We start from the raw sequence: 16,834 nt of genomic DNA, 5'->3' as shown, positions 1-16,834 counted from the left end.
TTCATGCTGGCCTAGGGCCGCTGAAGAAACGAAGAGCTTCACACCCAGTGGCCATCATCACGAACCCAAGGCGGCAGCCGCGAATTCCGACTCCTATCAGCCACGGGCCCCGCGCGCACCGTCATGTAGACTCTCGAATGCCTCTATCGGACCTTTATCATTCGGGTAGCTCAGATGCCCGTCGAAAAGCCGGAGTCTTGGTTGACGGGCCGCGGTGACGGACCGCTGTACGATTAGAGTACGGGGCATGATTTACGAGTCTGCAGGGACCTCATCCACCCCGCGCTATCCATGGATCGCGCGGTTGTTGACCACTGGCTTGACTGAGCGTTCCAAGCCGATCTAGGGTTTGGTGAATACGAATTGTGAGGTGACCATGCTAGCTTGTGATTCCCTATATTGATTCCCAACGAGGTACCTAGCAAAGTAGTTCGAACCTTGTCAGTTGAGATATGGCGTGGATAGTATTCACAAATAGAACCGTGAGTAAATATATCAAAATGGCTTATATCTTCGTTGGAAAATGGATTCATTGGCTCTATTCTACGTGATACTGAGATGGCAAACATAGAGACGCCGTGCTTCAGGTGACCGCCGACAGGTGAGTATCGGCGCAATGTTGGAGTGCAATCGAGAAGGGTTTCTTAGGTCAGTAAAGCTTGTAATGCAACACGTAATTCCACTCACTCGTTTGAATTGTAGCCATGTGCACTCACATTTTCTTCACCTGCTCTTCCCATCATCACGCTTGCCGCTCCGGCACTAGGCGAAGCGGTTGCTGCCCGCTTCAACAAGTTTACAACATCATCCCATGCTCATATCTAGGCAAATGATGTATCAACGAATAGTTTCTTGATGAATTGACATGATGCTGAAACCATTATGGACATAATCTAGCTGGGGCGCAAACACGAGCTTTCGCCCCAGACGATGGTGAATGAGACTACGAATTGAGCCTTTTCGCGGCGACTCTAGAGATCCATTCCAACTTACATGTCAATGAATTGACTAGCCACTCCGATTCAATTGGTTGCTTGTCTAACATTGATATACCGGTTTCGAGGAGCGAGGGTGCGTGTTCATGCTGAAGACGGTCTAAATACTTGTACAAAGCTTCCGCCACATCTCCCTGTCTACTGGGAAGCAAATAGGCGATCGAAACCCTAGCACTAACAAGATTTGCGGACTTCAAGAAGCAGGTATTTTTCCGGATAGAAGCTAGGATAAATTGAGGTTGCCAGAAACTCCATGATGACTTTTGGGACATTCGGGCAGAATTGACAAAGTGTTCCTTCCAATAGTGCAAATGCCGTACTGCCACAGTGGGGCTACACAAAAGTCTGAGAACAACCCGCCCACCATCTGCACGTCCCGACGCGTCTTCCTCCATACACCTCATCTCAGCTCTTATCCCCTTCATCGCTTGAATGGACGCCGATGCCGACTTACGCGCTTTCGCAACTCGACTTCGAGGTGAACGGAGTTCTGGCTTCGAACTTAAAGAACATGAACGGGTGGCAATTATTGCCCTTGTTCTAGGTGGCCGAAGCTATCGCAATGTCGCAGCGATTTTCGGCTGCTCACTCGGGGCGGTCGCGTCGACGATTCGACGATATAATAAAGATCAAACTTTCAAGGTAGCACCCCGGAAAGGCAGACCAAAGAAAATCATGGCCGACACGTAAGTGAACGACATACCTTTGACTCAATCTTGGGACTGCAGGTTTAACATCTGAAAAGACAACCTAATGAAAAGCAATCTGACACGAGCCCGGATGATAGTTGAGTTTGCTCTTCCGCTTGTCGCAGCGATATCCCTAGCAACTCGGGCTTTGTATATGGAATGGCGTCTCACCACGCTCTGAAGTCTTGCGTGAAGACCAAATGGTCAGGAAAATCCACTACCAAGCCGAGTTTGGCGGATGCAGGACACGCAACGCCTAGCCTCATCGCTGATATCGCTTATTGCCCAACGCCGTGGATGGAAACTCGTTTTCATATTAATCCGTAACCTCATGGAGTTCTTATACAACTCTCTTACTCATCCGAATCGCTTCCCAAGTCCTCAGCGAAGAACTCCTCGGCGGCATGCTCGCCTCTCTTAGCCATGACCTCCACGGGCTCCTCCTCATCCTCAGGCTCAGTGGAAACGCGTCTCTCGAGATCACCGGCCTCCTCCAGGTCGGCCGCCACGAGGTCCGCGTTTGAGAGCTCTTGTCTCTTGATGACGATATCGGGCAAGTCAGCCACCGCCGCCCGGGCGAGAACGGGAGCCTGTGGGACATGGTATTAGCGTTACGGCTCAGATGTCGGAAGGTACTGCAGAAGGGAGCGATGCGCAGCCTGTATTGCGGGAAGGATTTTGAGACTGCTTACCATGGTGAGGGCTACACCTGAGAGGCTAAGTCCGAGAGAGTTCACACCAGTAACGGCGACCAGGCCGACAGCAAAGAATGATTGAAGCTGCATCTTGACTAAACGGGTTGGAGATGATGGTATTATAAGTCGATGGTAATATTATCTGGATTGGAATAGAAGCAGATCTGTAATGGGAGAAAACGTACACCAGAAATACCAAAGCAAGCGCATGAACATCAACTTAGCTATATACCATTCACAGAACCGGGAGGTTTTCGAGAGGCGTGCGGTCGCCCACATGCCGTTCAAGCGAACATCTGAACTTTGCCAGATGACGAATTCGACACTGTTGGGAAACCAGCGTCAGTGTCAAAAGTATAACCGCAACAGTCCGTTTCACATGTTTTGACCAACCCCCCAAAAGGGACAGGCCCTGCGGCGCTGCAGCCTGCAGCCCTGGGGAAGAAAAAGGTCAAGGCATGCCCGCCGCGGGGAGGGGGAGCCTGAGAGGGGGGAACAAGGTCCTAGTGCACAGCTGCACCACTGCGCAAGACGGGCAACGCGGCCAACAAAACTCTGACTGCCCGCGTCGCGGTGCTCTCGACCTGTCAGATCTTCGTCTCATGGATTGCGAGCGACCTTTTACAGAACTCTCAAACCCACTGACATCCTTCAGAATTCGCTGCTCGGACGGGGGTCACTGAAGCTACGCGGGCCCTGTCAATACCCCCTCAGTCCCCCAGGCCCCTCGTGGCCCCCCTAAAGAGACCGAAGGGGAAGAGGTGGGATGAGACCGCAGAATTCGTGTCGGAGGGGCCAACGACACAGTACCTGGGCAGCTGTGGTGAAACAAGACAGGTTTCTCGTGGTGCGACGTTTGTGTGAGGGTGCCAAGCCTGGGTTGCGCTGTTGCACGACTCTCTCTCCAGGGATCCACTTTCGCCCTCGCCGTATCCGTAATCGTCAGATTGAATGAGGGAATTTGGGGGTGACAGTTGCCGGTTGCCGGTTGCCGATTGAAGGTCGGCATATCGGCATGGTCGAAATGCATTGCATGCCGATATGCGTTGAACGACCAGTGTTAGTCGGCAATTGGAAGTTGTCCAAGGCAGGGCAGTTACTGGAATCGTCACACAGGTTCCAGCATTAAACGTAGTTCAGCCAATTTCGTCCGAGGTAGCAAGTTTGTTATATACATCAACCCAACAGCATGGCACGAGGGAATGCAGACTGGAAAAGAGCCTTAATCGTGAAGTTATGTTCCTATGTTCATATGTTCATAGTAATCTGTTTTGATCCGAAGATGTCCAACGCTTTGCAAGTGGATGAGATGACAAGTTCTACTCTAAACCCGTCTAAGCCATCAAGGTTCTCTTTGAGCCCCCCTATAAGACAAGGATTCTAGTACAACTCCATCTTTTCTAAATTTTCGAGATGAATCAGTCCGTTGGCAGGCTGAGAATCTGTCAGTATTGTATCGACAATGCTAAGTATCACTCGAGGAAACTTACCGGAATGTATTGCCTCAGCTTGACGCCTGCTTGCCGGAACACCGCCGCTGTCTCCGTATCCATGCTGTACCCGTGAGCATACACAACCTCGTCGATACCGACCTGACAGATCTTGATGCTGCACGTCAGACAAGGGCAGGTATCGCAGTACAACACGGCGCCCTCGCGGATGCGCTCGCGGCCAGCCTCCAGCAGGGCATTCTCCTCGGCGTGGATGCACAGGCACGTAGCGAGGCCGACGCCAGAGGAGTTACCCGAGTTGCAGCGGGAGCAGCCGCCGTCGGAGCAGTTCTGCAGGCCGCGGGGCGTGCCGTTGTAGCCGGTGGAGATGACGCGTTTCTCGCGCCCGACGAGGACGGCCCCGACGCGGCGCTTCATGCAGTTGGAGCGCAGGGAGGCGAGCTCGGCCAGGGACATGAAGTAGGCGTCCCAGGTGGGCCGGAGGCGGACCGGGTTGGCGAGATCGAGCTTGCCGAGGGTGGCGTAGAGGTGCGCGATGGAGGAGGAGGTGTTGAGGAGGCGGACGGTCGCGCGGGAGATGAGCGGTTGCAGGCCCTGTTTTGGGTCGTAGAGGTGGGTGTCCGAGGCGAGGGCGAAGGACTCGAGGGTGCAGTGGGGGTTGTGTAGGGCGCGGAAGCGGGCGTGGCGGACTGTCAAGGGAGCGTCGACGGAGATGAGCATGAAGAAGGGGCGTCTGTGGAGGACATCGAGAATGGCTTCGTTGTGGACATCTGTGGTGACGAAACGTGATTGCCAACGGGTCGTGACGTATTCCAACAGGTCGTCGGCGGAAGAGAAGACGAGCTCGTTGGGGTAGTGAGAGTGAACGCCGTTGGTACGCGGTTGTCCGCTCAAGATGGTAAGAGGAGCGGGAGTGACTGCGGGCTTCTGTTGTTGTTTTGTCTCTCTGTCTGCGTTATTGCTGATAGCCACGGCGGTATCTATGCTCTCGTCGGGGGCCAATTGAGGGTGAGGGCATTCGGCCTTGCTGTGACCTTTCTCGTTGCAGTTGAAGCATACGCCCGCCAACGGTCCTGACCCTGCTCCTTTATTCTTCCTCTTCTTGTTCTTTGAAGGGAACTGCTGCTGGGAGCCCGCGGCATTGTTGCCGGTGGTGGACTGAGAGAAACCTCGCTCCGGCTCTGGCCGGGGTTCCGGCGCCGGGGCAGGTTTGGAGACCGGAGCCTCTTCCCGGGGTGGAGTTGCGGTAGGGTCCGTCAAGCGGAGCAATCTGAAGCCATGATGCTCGACCAGGTATTGAGCAACGCTCTTCTTACCGGCACAGATGCCTTGTGATTTGTCAGAATGATGTTTTCGATTGCTGAAGTGGCTTAAGTTTGACTCAGGGGTGCGACTTACCACCGCAGATTCCAATGAGCATCTTGGCTAAGGTACCCTGACAGACCGAATTTGTTTGGGAGACTAGTTGGATGAGCAAAGCCGTATGAATCTGCACTCATCCGCAGATCGTCAAGCTCCGATGTGCAGGTCTGCCGGTTGCGCAAGCTCTTCACATCAACCCGGCAACAAGTGTCCAATTGAAAAGTCGCGATCTGAATCCTTTGCATGAACGCGTCCCCACGCGTAAAGCCGTTTTTGCAGCTCGGGGCCCGATCAATTGGGTGTCCCCCGCGCTCGTCGGGTTGAGTTGCTCCGACATTTAGCCGGCGGGACCTGCAGAGCATGACACAATCATCCCGTGGGCACAGAGCTCCCGTCCCCCCACCTTTGGTCGTCCAGGTGGGCAGCCTGGCGGGGGAGAAGCTACCCGAACTGGCACCTGCCCAAGGTGTTTGCCCTACCTCATCTGTCAGACAACCATCTTACCCTCAAAGGAAGCTCTCACCAGCCTTGTTCTTGTGACTTGCTGACTCCAACAAGTCGCCGCTTGACTGCCTGTCCTCGTGACTCTTTCCAAGTTGAATTTCCAAGCATCCCTCAGGCACAGCGTCACCGCCCGGACCCCTCCGCTTTGTCCGGAGACCAGTCGGAAGTGCGACCTGCCTGTTCCGTCATATTGTAAGCTCTCGACGCTTTTGAGTCATTTCGACCCAACCTACGATCTGCTTTCGGTTTGCGCTCCTACATACCCAGATCTCCGAAGCATACCCAGCATTTAGGACATTCTCCTGGTGTCGATATCGTAGCATAGCCCGAATACCGAGTTCCGGCGCATAGCATCACGAAGACTGCCCTCTTTTCCCACCCGAGCGCCTAAAAGTGCGCGCCCACCATGGCAGCAATTCAATACGCGCCCTTCTCCTCCGAGATCGAGCTCCCGTTCTACGCGGCTCTCTTCTCCTCAAAGCTCGAACATGATAAGCTAGACGACTCGGCGCGGCGTGTGCTGGGTCAGTACACTACCCTGCCTGTGGAGCCAGGCCAGAGCTGCAAGATGTCCATCCTTGGGAATGCTCTCACCAGTGACCAGTAAGGCGCCCCTGCAGAGCTCCAGAGTTTACTTCACGTAGATCAGTTTGGGACTGACGTGGAGAGCAGGCCCAACGATGAGCATGTCCGCGGCGAGGGCTGGATCAAGAACGTCAATACGATCGAAGACTTCAAGAATACGGACAAGCAAGCCATGCTTAAAATGGCGGCGAGACATGTGAGGTTGCATCGTAGTTCCATGAGTATCTGAGCGAGTTCTGACGATCATGCTTTCAGGTTTGGGACGCCATCAACGACGGCACCATCTACTCCGTACCCTCCCTCCTCTCCTCCTTCGCGATCCTCTCGTACGCCGATTTGAAGAAGTACAAGTTCACATACTGGTTTGCGTTCCCAGCACTGCACTCAGACCCTCAGTGGAAGCGGACAGGACCGATCGGTCGCCTTGATCCGAAGGAGAGTACGGCGCTGGTCGATCGCGTGGGCACGTGGCAAGCCAATCGCGACAAGAGGCAGAATGGATTCTTCCTCGCCAAGAAGGCGAGAGGTGTGGATGTTAGCGATTTGGATAAGGACGCGAATAGCGATCTCCACGACCTCAACGATACGTTTGGCTATGTATGGGAGGTTGCCAACCTCGGAGACTTTGAGAACGGCTTCTTTGACGACGTCGCTGAGGAGGACCGATACGTTTCGTTTGTCGACCCGTCGACGTACCCCGAGAACCCATCATGGCCACTGCGAAACCTGCTTTGGCTTGTTCGGCAGCGGTTCCGGCAGACAAAGGTCCAGATTCTGTGTTACCGCGATATCAGATCTAGTAGGCATGCGGCGAGAAGCATCATCCTGCCGTTGGAGATGGACCCAGTTGAGCCACTTGCAGTCGCTGAAATGCCCAAGGTCACAGGCTGGGAGCGAGACGGAGAGGGCAAGCTACGAGCCAGGATCGCCAACCTTGGGGAGTACATGGACCCGACACGACTTGCCGACCAATCCGTGGACCTCAACCTCAAACTCATGAAATGGAGGATTTCGCCGAACCTGGACTTGGACACCATGAAATCCACCAAGTGTCTGTTGTTAGGTGCCGGCACGCTAGGAAGCTACGTTTCCAGAAATCTCATGGGCTGGGGTGTCCGGAAGATCACGTTTGTGGACTATGGCCGCGTATCATATTCGAATCCCGTGCGGCAGCCCTTGTTCGAGTTCGAGGACTGCTTGGAAGGCGGCAAATTCAAGGCAACGCGGGCGGCAGATGCCCTGAAGAAGATTTATCCCGGTGTGGAGAGCGAGGGCCACGTCCTATCGGTTCCTATGTTGGGCCACCCTTTTACGGACGAGGCTAGGAGTAAGGCAGACTACGACAAGCTGAAGCAGCTGATTGACGAGCACGACGCCATCTTCCTTCTGATGGACAGCCGAGAGTCGAGATGGCTCCCGAGTGTTCTGGGCAAAGCAACCGGCAAGATTGTGCTGAACGCCGCGCTTGGCTTCGACTCTTTCGTCGTGATGCGGCACGGCGCTGAACCGACCGATGTTCAGCCAGAGGATAAGGAGCGTAAGACCCTGGGATGCTACTTCTGCAATGATGTAGTAACACCAGCCGACGTAGGTAGATGTCCCCCCCTAAATCGGTTTCTCCCACTAACATCTTGCAGTCGCAAAAAGACCAAACCTTGGACCAGCAATGCACCGTTACAAGACCAGGTGTCGCAGCGATTGCATCGGCACTCCTAGTCGAACTATTCGCGAGTCTGCTCCAGCATCCCCTCAAGCAACACGCGCCAGCGCCCCAGACCTCGGCAGACGAGAAGGATCCCGTGGACCATGCCCTGGGATTGGTACCTCATACCGTCCGCGGTTACCTGCATAACTTCAACAACAAAGTGATTCGCGGAGAGTCGTACCCGTGCTGCAGTGCCTGTGGTCCTCCGATTCTCGAGGCCTACCGGAACGACGGCTGGGGCTTCGTCAAGAAGGCGCTCTTGGAGAAGGACTTTGTTGCCGAATTGTCTGGGCTCGCGGAGGTACAGCGGGAGGCTGAGAGGCGGGCGGCGTCTATGGACTGGGAGGAGGAAGAAGATGGAGCGGATGATGGGGACGGAGAGTTGATCTGAAATGCCAGGTCTTGGACAATGAACAGATTATGGACGATTTTTACAATGAGCTTTCACGGCGGGATAGACGAGGCGTTTGAATCCTGTTACAGGATGCTGTTGGCGTTTTGGCATTGATAGAGTCTGTTGAGACTTTTCTTCCCGAGGTTTTCAACTCTTTTGAGTCTGGCGAACCTGCATATTTGCCACTTTCCAGTTTAGCAAGATGGATGGAACATCATTTTAGCTCTTGAATGGATGTGTTCCAAGAAGCTCATTGACGATACTTTGACCCACCTGTTTCACGGTGATGTTTCCATCTATTAATATTGACCTCTATCTCAACACAAGAGCTCAGGGCTCTGCCTAAGGTACTTTAGACTTTAGGTACGGAGATGCATTGTGCACAACGAAAGTTTGGGCCTTAATGCGAGAGATGTGCAGATGACAGGGTTCCCCACACTAGCTGACCCTCTGCTTCCCGCCTGTGACCGACGGATGCAACCCTCCGAATCCCCAAAATTCCGTATCATCCTAACACTTTTGTGCCATTTGTAGACATGAATCTGTTACTGGATCAGAGCCATCAACGTACCTGCTATTCTTGGAGGGGAGCCTCCGCTGATTTTCCACAGCAGCCACAGCTTCCCCTGCGGCACGCCCAGGTTCCCGAGGATGCCTATCTGGAGGATTACCTAAGTGCGCTAAGGCACGGGGGTTGTGCATTTCTTTTAGTCAGGTGTGCCCGGGAGGTAAGACAAGAGCAGCCGACCATTCCAGGTTAGAGGAAACACTGTGTTCCGTCCGTATTCATCTCATCGTCGGCCGCTCTTGTACTTTTTTGATATTGTATCATCATCTGTGTTTCATGACTCTTTACGTCCGCGTTTATTCATCTATATCGTACTCATTGCATCGGAAGATGTAGGAAAACTGATCAAAAGCCTTGATTACCTACGTATCGAATGCTTTGAGACCGTGTTGGGGAGTGTGGGACGATTCCGGCGACTTGAGGTTGGAGGAGAGAAGACGACGACCAGCAACGGATTCATCGGGAACCTCGGCTTTGGGCTTGAGACTCATCGCCGTCGCGCGTAACGGTGCTTGATTAGTATTGTGATCAATACGAGCGCGCGAAAACCGATTGCTCTACAACCGCAGTAAGACACGCTCACATCCACGAATATGCTGCGCTCCATCATCCGGCGCCTGGCGTCGGACCAGCCCGAGTCCGTCAACGACTACATTGGCGTCGTAGTCCCGCTCGAGGAAGCTCACCTGCATAGCCACTCGGCCCGGACTGGAAAATGCGAATTCGAGGAACGGCCGAGTGACAACGACGACGACGACGATGCAGAGGATGACGGCAAGGACCAGAGTGAGAGCGCGGGGATGCTGGAGATGAGCGCTGCCGAGTACACCATTGAGGGTCTGAGGAAAGAGGTTAGGAGAGGTGGACAGGGGCGGTGGACTGAGTACGAGTGTGAGTCTTTCATCTTGGAAGCGTTGAAGAATCCGATGGAATGGTGAGATGGGTGCTGATGAGGAGGATAGTGAAGTCGAAGCTTATCAACAAGGCCATCCAGGATATAGGCATGGGGCGGTATAACTGGCAGCTCTTTGTCCTTTGTGGATTTGGCTGGTTCGCGGATAAGTGAGTACTTCCGTCACCTTATGATGAAAATAATGCTGACGGATTTACTAGTTTGTGGATGCACGTAAGTTCAGCTTCAATCTTGTTGCCGGATTAGCAACCTCACTTGTCTTCAAGCGGTACTAACAGCAACTCTAGGGTGTTGCGCTCACACTGCCGTCTCTTTCTGCAGAATTTGGCATTTCAGAACAACGTGTACGCTACACAACGTCGTCCATCTTCCTCGGGCTCTGCTTCGGCTCCTTCATCTGGGGCATCGGCTCTGATGTCCTCGGTCGCCGCATCGCCTTCAACCTCACTCTGCTCATCACCGGGGTCTTTGGTATCCTGTTGGCTTTCGCACCGACGTGGGGCTGGGTGAACTTTCTCTTCGCGGCTCTCGGCTTCGGTGTAGGCGGGAATCTGCCAGTGGATGGCGCGTTGTTCCTCGAGTTCTTGCCGGATGCGTCGAGCAGTCTGCTGACATTGCTATCGGTGTGGTGGCCGGTCGGGCAGCTGTCTTCGTCGCTGGCGGCGTGGTATTTCATTGCCAACTGGCCTCCCGAACAGGGATGGCGAAGATTCGTTCTAACGATTGGGTTGATTACGTTCATCATGTTTGTCGTGCGGTTCTTCGTCTTCCGCCTGTTTGAGTCTCCAAAGTTCTTGCTCTCGAAGGGGCGTCAATCCGAAGCTATTGCCGTCGTACATGGTATCGCCTCTCGCAACGGCGCAAAGACTTGGTTGACCGAGGAGATCTTGGATGCCGTCGTTGATGGCGTGACTGATGAGGATGAGGAACATTCAAGAGGTGGCCGCTCAGGTGTGTTCCGCAGCTCGGGGGTCGCCGCGAACGCTCTCCGCGAGAGGATGAAGGCCTTTTCCGCGGACCGGCTTCGACCCCTCTTCAAGACTCGGACCCTTGGCCTCGCCACTGTTGTGGTCTGGTTCGTCTGGGCGACGATTGGCATGGGCTATCCCCTCTTCAACGCCTTTCTCCCACAGTACCTCTCCCATGGCGGTGCCGCCCCTCCGCCTGAGGACTCCCCAGACGCAGGAGTTACACCAATCACGCCAGACACATACCGAACCTACGCAATCACCTCTGCCGTCGGCGTGCCAGGCAGCCTGTTGGCAGCCTACCTAGTCGACCAGAAGTCCCCCTGGCTCGGGCGCCGCGGCACGCTCGCCTGTTCGTCCTTTGTCTCGGCCATCTTCCTCTTCATGTTTGTAAAGTTTGGTACCTCGCCCGCCTCGCAGCTGTTCTTCTCCTGCGTCGAGGCCTTCTCCCAAAATATCATGTACGGCGTGCTCTACGCCTTCACGCCAGAGATCTTCCCCGCGCCGGTGCGTGGGGCCGGAACGGGCGTGGCGAGCTTCTTGAACAGGGCGATGGGGCTTTTGGCGCCGTTGCTGGCGGCGAGCATGCCAGGGGATGGGGTCACGACGCCGATTTATCTGTCAGGGGCGTTGATTTTGGCTGCATTTGTCGGGATGTGCCTGATTCCCATCGAGACGAGAGGTCGGCAAAGGTTGTGATTATTGTACTATCTAACAATAGAGCCCGATGCCTAAAACTTTTTTATTTGTCAAGAGTCCATGATTTTTTTCTATTTTATGGTAGCCGTGTGCTCTGGCTACATTGCCTTCCCGAGGAACTCAACAATGAGTCGGCTCAGTTCTGAAGGAGACTTCGTGCGGAGATGGGAAAGGATGGAAGACCATGAGCCTGCCAACGTACCTACATATCCAGTATCCTGAACCGGCAGTTTCCTCGTTGGTTCCCAGCAACCTGCCCCATGCTTGCCACAAGCCGATTGCTCTTCCCTTAATTCGAGATGACTGTGGGTTGCCCGTCTAATCATTCTGGATGGATCGATCCAAGCCATGTCCCCATCAACATCCTAGCATCCTGGGTAACCAACTAAAGCAGAAGAGGCGCACAGGATTCTCTCTATTCAATTTAAATCATCCTGATTATCCTGCACTCTTCTTAGTCCGACAAACAAAGTCTCCAAGCATGCATACCGGGGTGCAAATGTTCAACGCCATCCCTCGGCCAAAGCAGCTGACCTGCAAGATACGCAACCACTGGGTTATCGGAATGTGCTGTGTCGAGGTTTTACCGGCCTCTGATGCGATGGTCACCGTTGTACCGCGAACAAAGTACGGCAAAGTGTTAGGATGTTTGTCTGACTGGCCATCGATGACCCTATCCGAGAAAGCCGAAAAAACGGCCCCGTGGCTCATTGACGCGTTCATCAAGCGGAGCAACGTCCCTTCCTGCTCCCATTTCAGAAATACCGAGGCAATTGCACCATGGACATGGTCTTGTGAAGATCCAGCGCTAGCTGTCGCTCTTGGACACAGACTCAGGCAATTAGGCGTCAAAGAAGAACTCTGTCAGATCGGCGACAGATGCTCTCGCGCAGAGGTCAAATCCTTACACAAGATCTTCTCTTATGTCAAGCCGGGAGTTGCCCAGGTACTTACTCGACCATGCAAAGAAACTTCGCTTCACCATACTGACACTCAAGCTCAAAGCTGGCCATATTACCTGGCGACGATTCGAGATGCCATGGCTGTGGCTACTCCAGGGAAGCCCTTCGGGAATTGCAAACGTGCTCTGGGTGCCTTAAAGCGTGGTACCACTCGACAGAATGCCAATCTCAGCATTTGCAGGCTCATATGCCCGTCTGTGTTGTTCAAGGCAGAAAGAACGACGACACTGCAACACTAACTGCTCACGCCACAGATTTGAGTGCAATTGGCTATTACAACACTATCGCGCGGGTGTCGCCCGACGCTCAAGTGCTAATGCTTTCTCTCAACATGTCCATTCCTCATGCGAAGGCCAGATCAGAAGCCTTAACGTAAGCTTCAATTCGCCACAATCCCTCAAAGACAGTAGTCTAACAAGCCGCAGAACACCCCTTCTACGCTTGGCACTGACTGGCAAAGACACGCCAGGCAATATGCAGCTGCTTTTCGGCCCCAACTAGTCAAGGGACTTGGAACCAGTTCTCGAATCATACCGCCTTACCGCTCTTCTTGGACTTGGCGCCCCCTCTTACTACTGCCGGGCGCACGATGCTTGCTACAGAGGTACACCTTATATCTCGCCGAATCCCGCAACTGAGGCCGAGGAGAGCAAGCTTACGGAGCTACGAGAGATGCAGGAGGAAATACGCCACGAGATGGAGAACTATGCTGAGCCTTTGCCCGATGCCATCTTGGCTGCGCTGTCTACGGCACGATACCCCTTGGCTGAGTGGGAACTGTATCAAATCGCCAACATGAACATGGTTATGGAGCATGACGCCTCTCTATCCCATTTCTTTTCGAGAATACAGAATGACGAGGAGCTCCATGACTCAAGATGTCTCAAAAGTGTATGATGACAGAGTCGTCAAAGTCAACATGCGTTCCTTGACAAAGTTGGAGTGGGACGAAACTATGATCAAGTAGCTATACCTTAGAGATGGCGACAATGATTGCAGTCAGACAAGAGACAAGCCTTGAAAAAATGTGATTGAACAACGAGTGCCTCGCCGTAATTTTGTTCTACACTATCTACATCAACACCTTCGCAAAAGCATCCCCTAGTCCACGTTCCACCAGCCACCCCTCCACAGCCTTCATGTCTCCCCGGTTCGCCCTCTGCCCCCTCCTCTCTCCTACAGAGTCTGTAATCTCTGACATGTCCGCAAAGACTCTCCTCGAAATGTCCTTTTCGCGATGCCTCTCGCTGACCTTCTTGTGATGCGCCGGGATATCGCCCCAGCTCTCCGTCTTGATGAACTTCATGTAGTCGTCGATGCTCTGCGACCCGCCCTCCAGACACAACAGTCCCGGTTTTCCGGCGTAGAGAAAGCCTGTGAGGTGGTACGCGGGGGCGTTGATGATAAAGTCGTCCCGCTTGGAGCGGGTTGAGATGGAGGGGAAGTAGAACCACACTCGCACCAGGGGACCTGCGTCGGCTGTGGCGGCAGCATCTGAGATTGCCGATTCGGCTTCTGCTACTGTTTTTGCTTCTTCGAGGTGGGTGACTGCTGTTTCGTTTATTGCGTCTATGATGCTGAAGAGGTCCTCGTCGCCGTCTGGGATTTGGGCGTTGAGGTTTGCTGTTGCTGCGCGGTTGAGCCATGGTGGCTGGAGGATCCTGACTTTTATATGGGGTGGTTCTTCTGGTGGTGTGTCGGATTTGCCTTCGCATGAGAAGGGTACGTTGATGTCTAGTTGTAGGGTTTTTGGTGATGAGGGGTCTTGGTCTGGTTCCGGGACGGTGAGGGTGAGGAGTATGGTCACTGTTGGCGCCCGACTCAACGATGAGATTGTGATGCCACTGCCTTGTTCGATATGCGTCTTTAAGAGTTGTAGTGATTGTTCGGATTCCTTGTCAATTGAGGCCTCATCTTCGGTGGGGTACATTGCTGTGAGGAGATCGATTTGGCCGATTTGGTGTTCGATCAGATCGGGTGGTAAGAGGTGCCATGATGATGCGGCCGCCATTATGAGTGAACTTTTTCTCAACCTGCAGTTTATTCTTCGGAGTCTTGGACGTCGATTTCAGTTTCCTCGTCTCTGTGACTCCCTCGTGGCGCTGGTTAAACTGCCATGACTTGGTGAGTGAAGGTCCATTCTGAGAGATTTTCGAACCTCAGTTGAGCCACGCTTTTCAGCCACATGCGCCACACTTTGGGTTCTCATGATGCTCGGCAGTCTTACGAATTATTTGATCGATTGTTTGCTGATTTGGCTTCGAGAGAATAGTGAAATAGACTTGTACCAGTAAATTCTTGGATTTCACCTATGGCAAGTGCAAGATCTGACCGTCTTCCAGTATAACCCATTGTGGTTACGCCAGATGATGACAGGAAAAGGTGAATAGCAGGATCTCACAAGGAATGAAGCCAAGGTCTAATCTTGGAATTGTAAAATGGGGTGGAACCCCCCCGAATGATGATCTCCTAAAAGTCTACACACGTCTGTTGTCTGCTCTATCTGTTACCCTTCGCACCAGCAGGTGCATCAACCCTGCGTTTCTGGAACTGCTTGCCAATCGCATCTCTGACCATCGGGTCCGCCCTAATGGTGTTCTGCACCAACCAGTCCTTGACCTTGGCACGTACGCTGCTGAGCGCCTCCTTATCGCCAATAAACGGGGTCATCTCCATCTCCAACAACCTGCTCGTCTCGCCGTCCAGTCCGCGAGCAATCATCTCGAGCCGCTGGAGGCCCTCGTCGACGGCAGCCGCTGAGCTCTCGGCCGCTTTCTGCGCTGCCTGGCCCTGGGAGTTCAACAGAGGACCGAGCTGGCCAAAGGCAATGTAGATCGTCACGGCAGCCTGACGTGCAAGCGAAACCAGCTGGAACTGGAGATAGGGTGGGCGGCGCAGAGCTGTACTCAGCACCGTGTTGAAGATGGCCAGGAAAGGAGGCATCTCGGGCCGCGTGACAACGATGAGCTCCGCCACAAAGAAGGTGAGGAGGATGATCCACCGCCAGTATCGTCCCCAGTCGAGGTATCCCAGCAGACTCAAGCCGTAGGTCGCAGCGGCAGCGATGCCGTAGTACGGAACCGTACCCTGCATGATACCGCGCGCGACAAAGTCGTGAATGGTCTTGCAGCCCTGCCAGGCACCGACCTCCGGACCGAAGCGCTCGTAGGCGAAGCGACGGGCAGGGTCGGACAGGGTCTCGGAGGCGGTCTTGAGGTGCATGAAGCGCGCTGCGGCGGCGCCCGTGTCGGCGCCATTGGTGCCTGCTTTGTCTGGGTGGTAGACGGCTGCGAGCCTGCGGAATCGGGACTTGATGATACGGACGGGGGCGCTGGCAGCGACGTCGAGGTCGGTGTAGAAGGTTCCTTGCAGGCGCAAGGTGCGGTCGGCCTCGATGAGGGTGTAGAGGAGGTAGAAGGAGACGACGAGGATGTGGATTCGGCGGCGGTGGGTTGCGTATTTCGCTGTGCCGGGCTGGGGTTTTGGATCGCCGGCGCGAATGGCTAGGCCGTAGTAGATTGCTTGTACCCAGCCGGTGACTAGCTATGAGAGAGGTCAGTCGCTGTGAGGTTCAACTTTGTGGAGGGGCGGTTCTCGGGCAGGCATCACGTACATTGGGCAAGAAGGCCCAGCCTAGGAGGGAAAGAACGTTTGACATGATGATAATCTGCGCATCCCTACCGTGCGATCCGAATGTCTTGCGCGGGGCCGAGCGAGTGTGGGTGCTCGCGAGGTTGTCGAGAGAAACTTGATCAACAGTCGATGGTTGCGATGTCAACTCGCGACCGAGCTTACTGACTTGCTGGCGTTTTCGACCATTGCCAACTGCCAAGAGCTGACCTCATTATTTGTGGGACTTTGAGCTAGGGTATGATCACTGCCGATATGTGGGCGGACCAACGTCTCGCTTATGTCATCCGAACTCATCGTCTCATCTCCAACTGCATGAATATTCAATTTCGCAACTTGGAAGTCATCACGTGGCCGTTTGGCATGCTTTTGAACCCATTGTTTTCGATTTGGCTTGTATGATATAGTCCATTTCTAGCAGCTGACTTGTTCTTTGACTTAATCCTGTCAGCGCTGGTCAGAGAGACCGGTGCTCATAAACTTTCACCGTCAGGCTTCCTCCTCTACGAGACTAAGATGGCGAACGTGATTTCCTACCTATTTTCGTTTCTCGGACGTAATACCAACCGCCACGATCTGAGATATAGATATTCAGACTTCTACCGGTTATGACTCAGTATTTCCTAGACTCGAGCAATGCTTGACCGCCAATTCGAATGTTGGACTACAGAGTTTGAAGCTAAGGCACTCCGCAAAGTCTACGGAGGCAGTCCC

The 16,834-nt window shown here is 53.9% G+C and overlaps 6 protein-coding genes across 6 annotated transcripts; 2 read left to right on the top strand and 4 right to left on the bottom strand.

Annotated features, from left to right (window-relative positions):
• Positions 1-2,037: 2,037 nt before the first annotated feature.
• On the bottom strand, positions 2,038-2,469 carry BDP81DRAFT_445399 (uncharacterized protein; the record flags this gene model as incomplete). Its single annotated transcript, XM_060591948.1, has 2 exons — positions 2,038-2,274; positions 2,377-2,469. The coding sequence occupies 2 exons, from the start codon at positions 2,467-2,469 to the stop codon at positions 2,038-2,040; spliced, it is 330 nt and encodes a 109-aa protein (XP_060450659.1).
• Positions 2,470-3,791: 1,322 nt separating this feature from the next.
• On the bottom strand, positions 3,792-5,507 carry BDP81DRAFT_416134 (cytidine deaminase-like protein). Its single transcript, XM_060589502.1, has 2 exons — positions 5,229-5,507; positions 3,792-5,158 (listed from the first exon to the last, which is right to left on the bottom strand). The coding sequence occupies exons 1-2, from the start codon at positions 5,248-5,250 to the stop codon at positions 3,852-3,854; spliced, it is 1,329 nt and encodes a 442-aa protein (XP_060450658.1). The 5' UTR covers positions 5,251-5,507; the 3' UTR covers positions 3,792-3,851.
• Positions 5,508-6,102: 595 nt separating this feature from the next.
• Positions 6,103-8,377, top strand: BDP81DRAFT_389683 (ubiquitin-like modifier-activating enzyme atg-7; the record flags this gene model as incomplete). Its single annotated transcript, XM_060587301.1, has 4 exons — positions 6,103-6,299; positions 6,369-6,477; positions 6,537-7,868; positions 7,919-8,377. 4 exons carry the CDS (start codon positions 6,103-6,105, stop codon positions 8,375-8,377), a joined length of 2,097 nt encoding a protein of 698 aa, XP_060450657.1.
• Positions 8,378-9,541: 1,164 nt separating this feature from the next.
• On the top strand, positions 9,542-11,989 carry BDP81DRAFT_339740 (major facilitator superfamily transporter; the record flags this gene model as incomplete). Its single annotated transcript, XM_060586008.1, has 4 exons — positions 9,542-9,839; positions 9,911-10,010; positions 10,062-10,074; positions 10,149-11,989. 4 exons carry the CDS (start codon positions 9,542-9,544, stop codon positions 11,526-11,528), a joined length of 1,791 nt encoding a protein of 596 aa, XP_060450656.1. The 3' UTR covers positions 11,529-11,989.
• Positions 11,990-13,519: 1,530 nt separating this feature from the next.
• BDP81DRAFT_416128 (uncharacterized protein) lies at positions 13,520-14,567 on the bottom strand. The gene has a single exon (XM_060589501.1). The coding sequence runs from the start codon at positions 14,499-14,501 to the stop codon at positions 13,563-13,565; it is 939 nt and encodes a 312-aa protein (XP_060450655.1). The 5' UTR covers positions 14,502-14,567; the 3' UTR covers positions 13,520-13,562.
• A 252-nt stretch (positions 14,568-14,819) lies between these two features.
• Positions 14,820-16,265, bottom strand: BDP81DRAFT_365399 (DnaJ domain-containing protein). Its single transcript, XM_060586510.1, has 2 exons — positions 16,104-16,265; positions 14,820-16,033 (listed from the first exon to the last, which is right to left on the bottom strand). Exons 1-2 carry the CDS (start codon positions 16,146-16,148, stop codon positions 14,990-14,992), a joined length of 1,089 nt encoding a protein of 362 aa, XP_060450654.1. The 5' UTR covers positions 16,149-16,265; the 3' UTR covers positions 14,820-14,989.
• Between the last annotated feature and the right edge of the window lie 569 nt (positions 16,266-16,834).

The sequence above is a fragment of the Colletotrichum phormii genome (assembly GCF_030913505.1).
Source record: "Colletotrichum phormii strain CBS 102054 chromosome Unknown BDP81scaffold_2, whole genome shotgun sequence".
NCBI classification, from domain to species: domain Eukaryota; kingdom Fungi; phylum Ascomycota; class Sordariomycetes; order Glomerellales; family Glomerellaceae; genus Colletotrichum; species Colletotrichum phormii.
Note: the sequence above shows the minus strand (reverse complement) of the source record. Positions and strands in the feature narration are given on the sequence as shown.

Coding starts and splice junctions, on each gene's coding strand:
- BDP81DRAFT_416128 (XM_060589501.1), bottom strand. CDS start 14,501: ATGGCGGCCGCATCATCATGGCACCTCTTACCACCCGATCTGATCGAA.
- BDP81DRAFT_416134 (XM_060589502.1), bottom strand. CDS start 5,250: ATGCTCATTGGAATCTGCGGTG. Junction 5,159..5,228: donor GCTCATTGGAATCTGCGGTG/GTAAGTCGCACC, acceptor ACAAATCACAAG/GCATCTGTGCCGGTAAGAAG.
- BDP81DRAFT_365399 (XM_060586510.1), bottom strand. CDS start 16,148: ATGTCAAACGTTCTTTCCCTCCTAGGCTGGGCCTTCTTGCCCAAT. Junction 16,034..16,103: donor GCTGGGCCTTCTTGCCCAAT/GTACGTGATGCC, acceptor CCTCTCTCATAG/CTAGTCACCGGCTGGGTACA.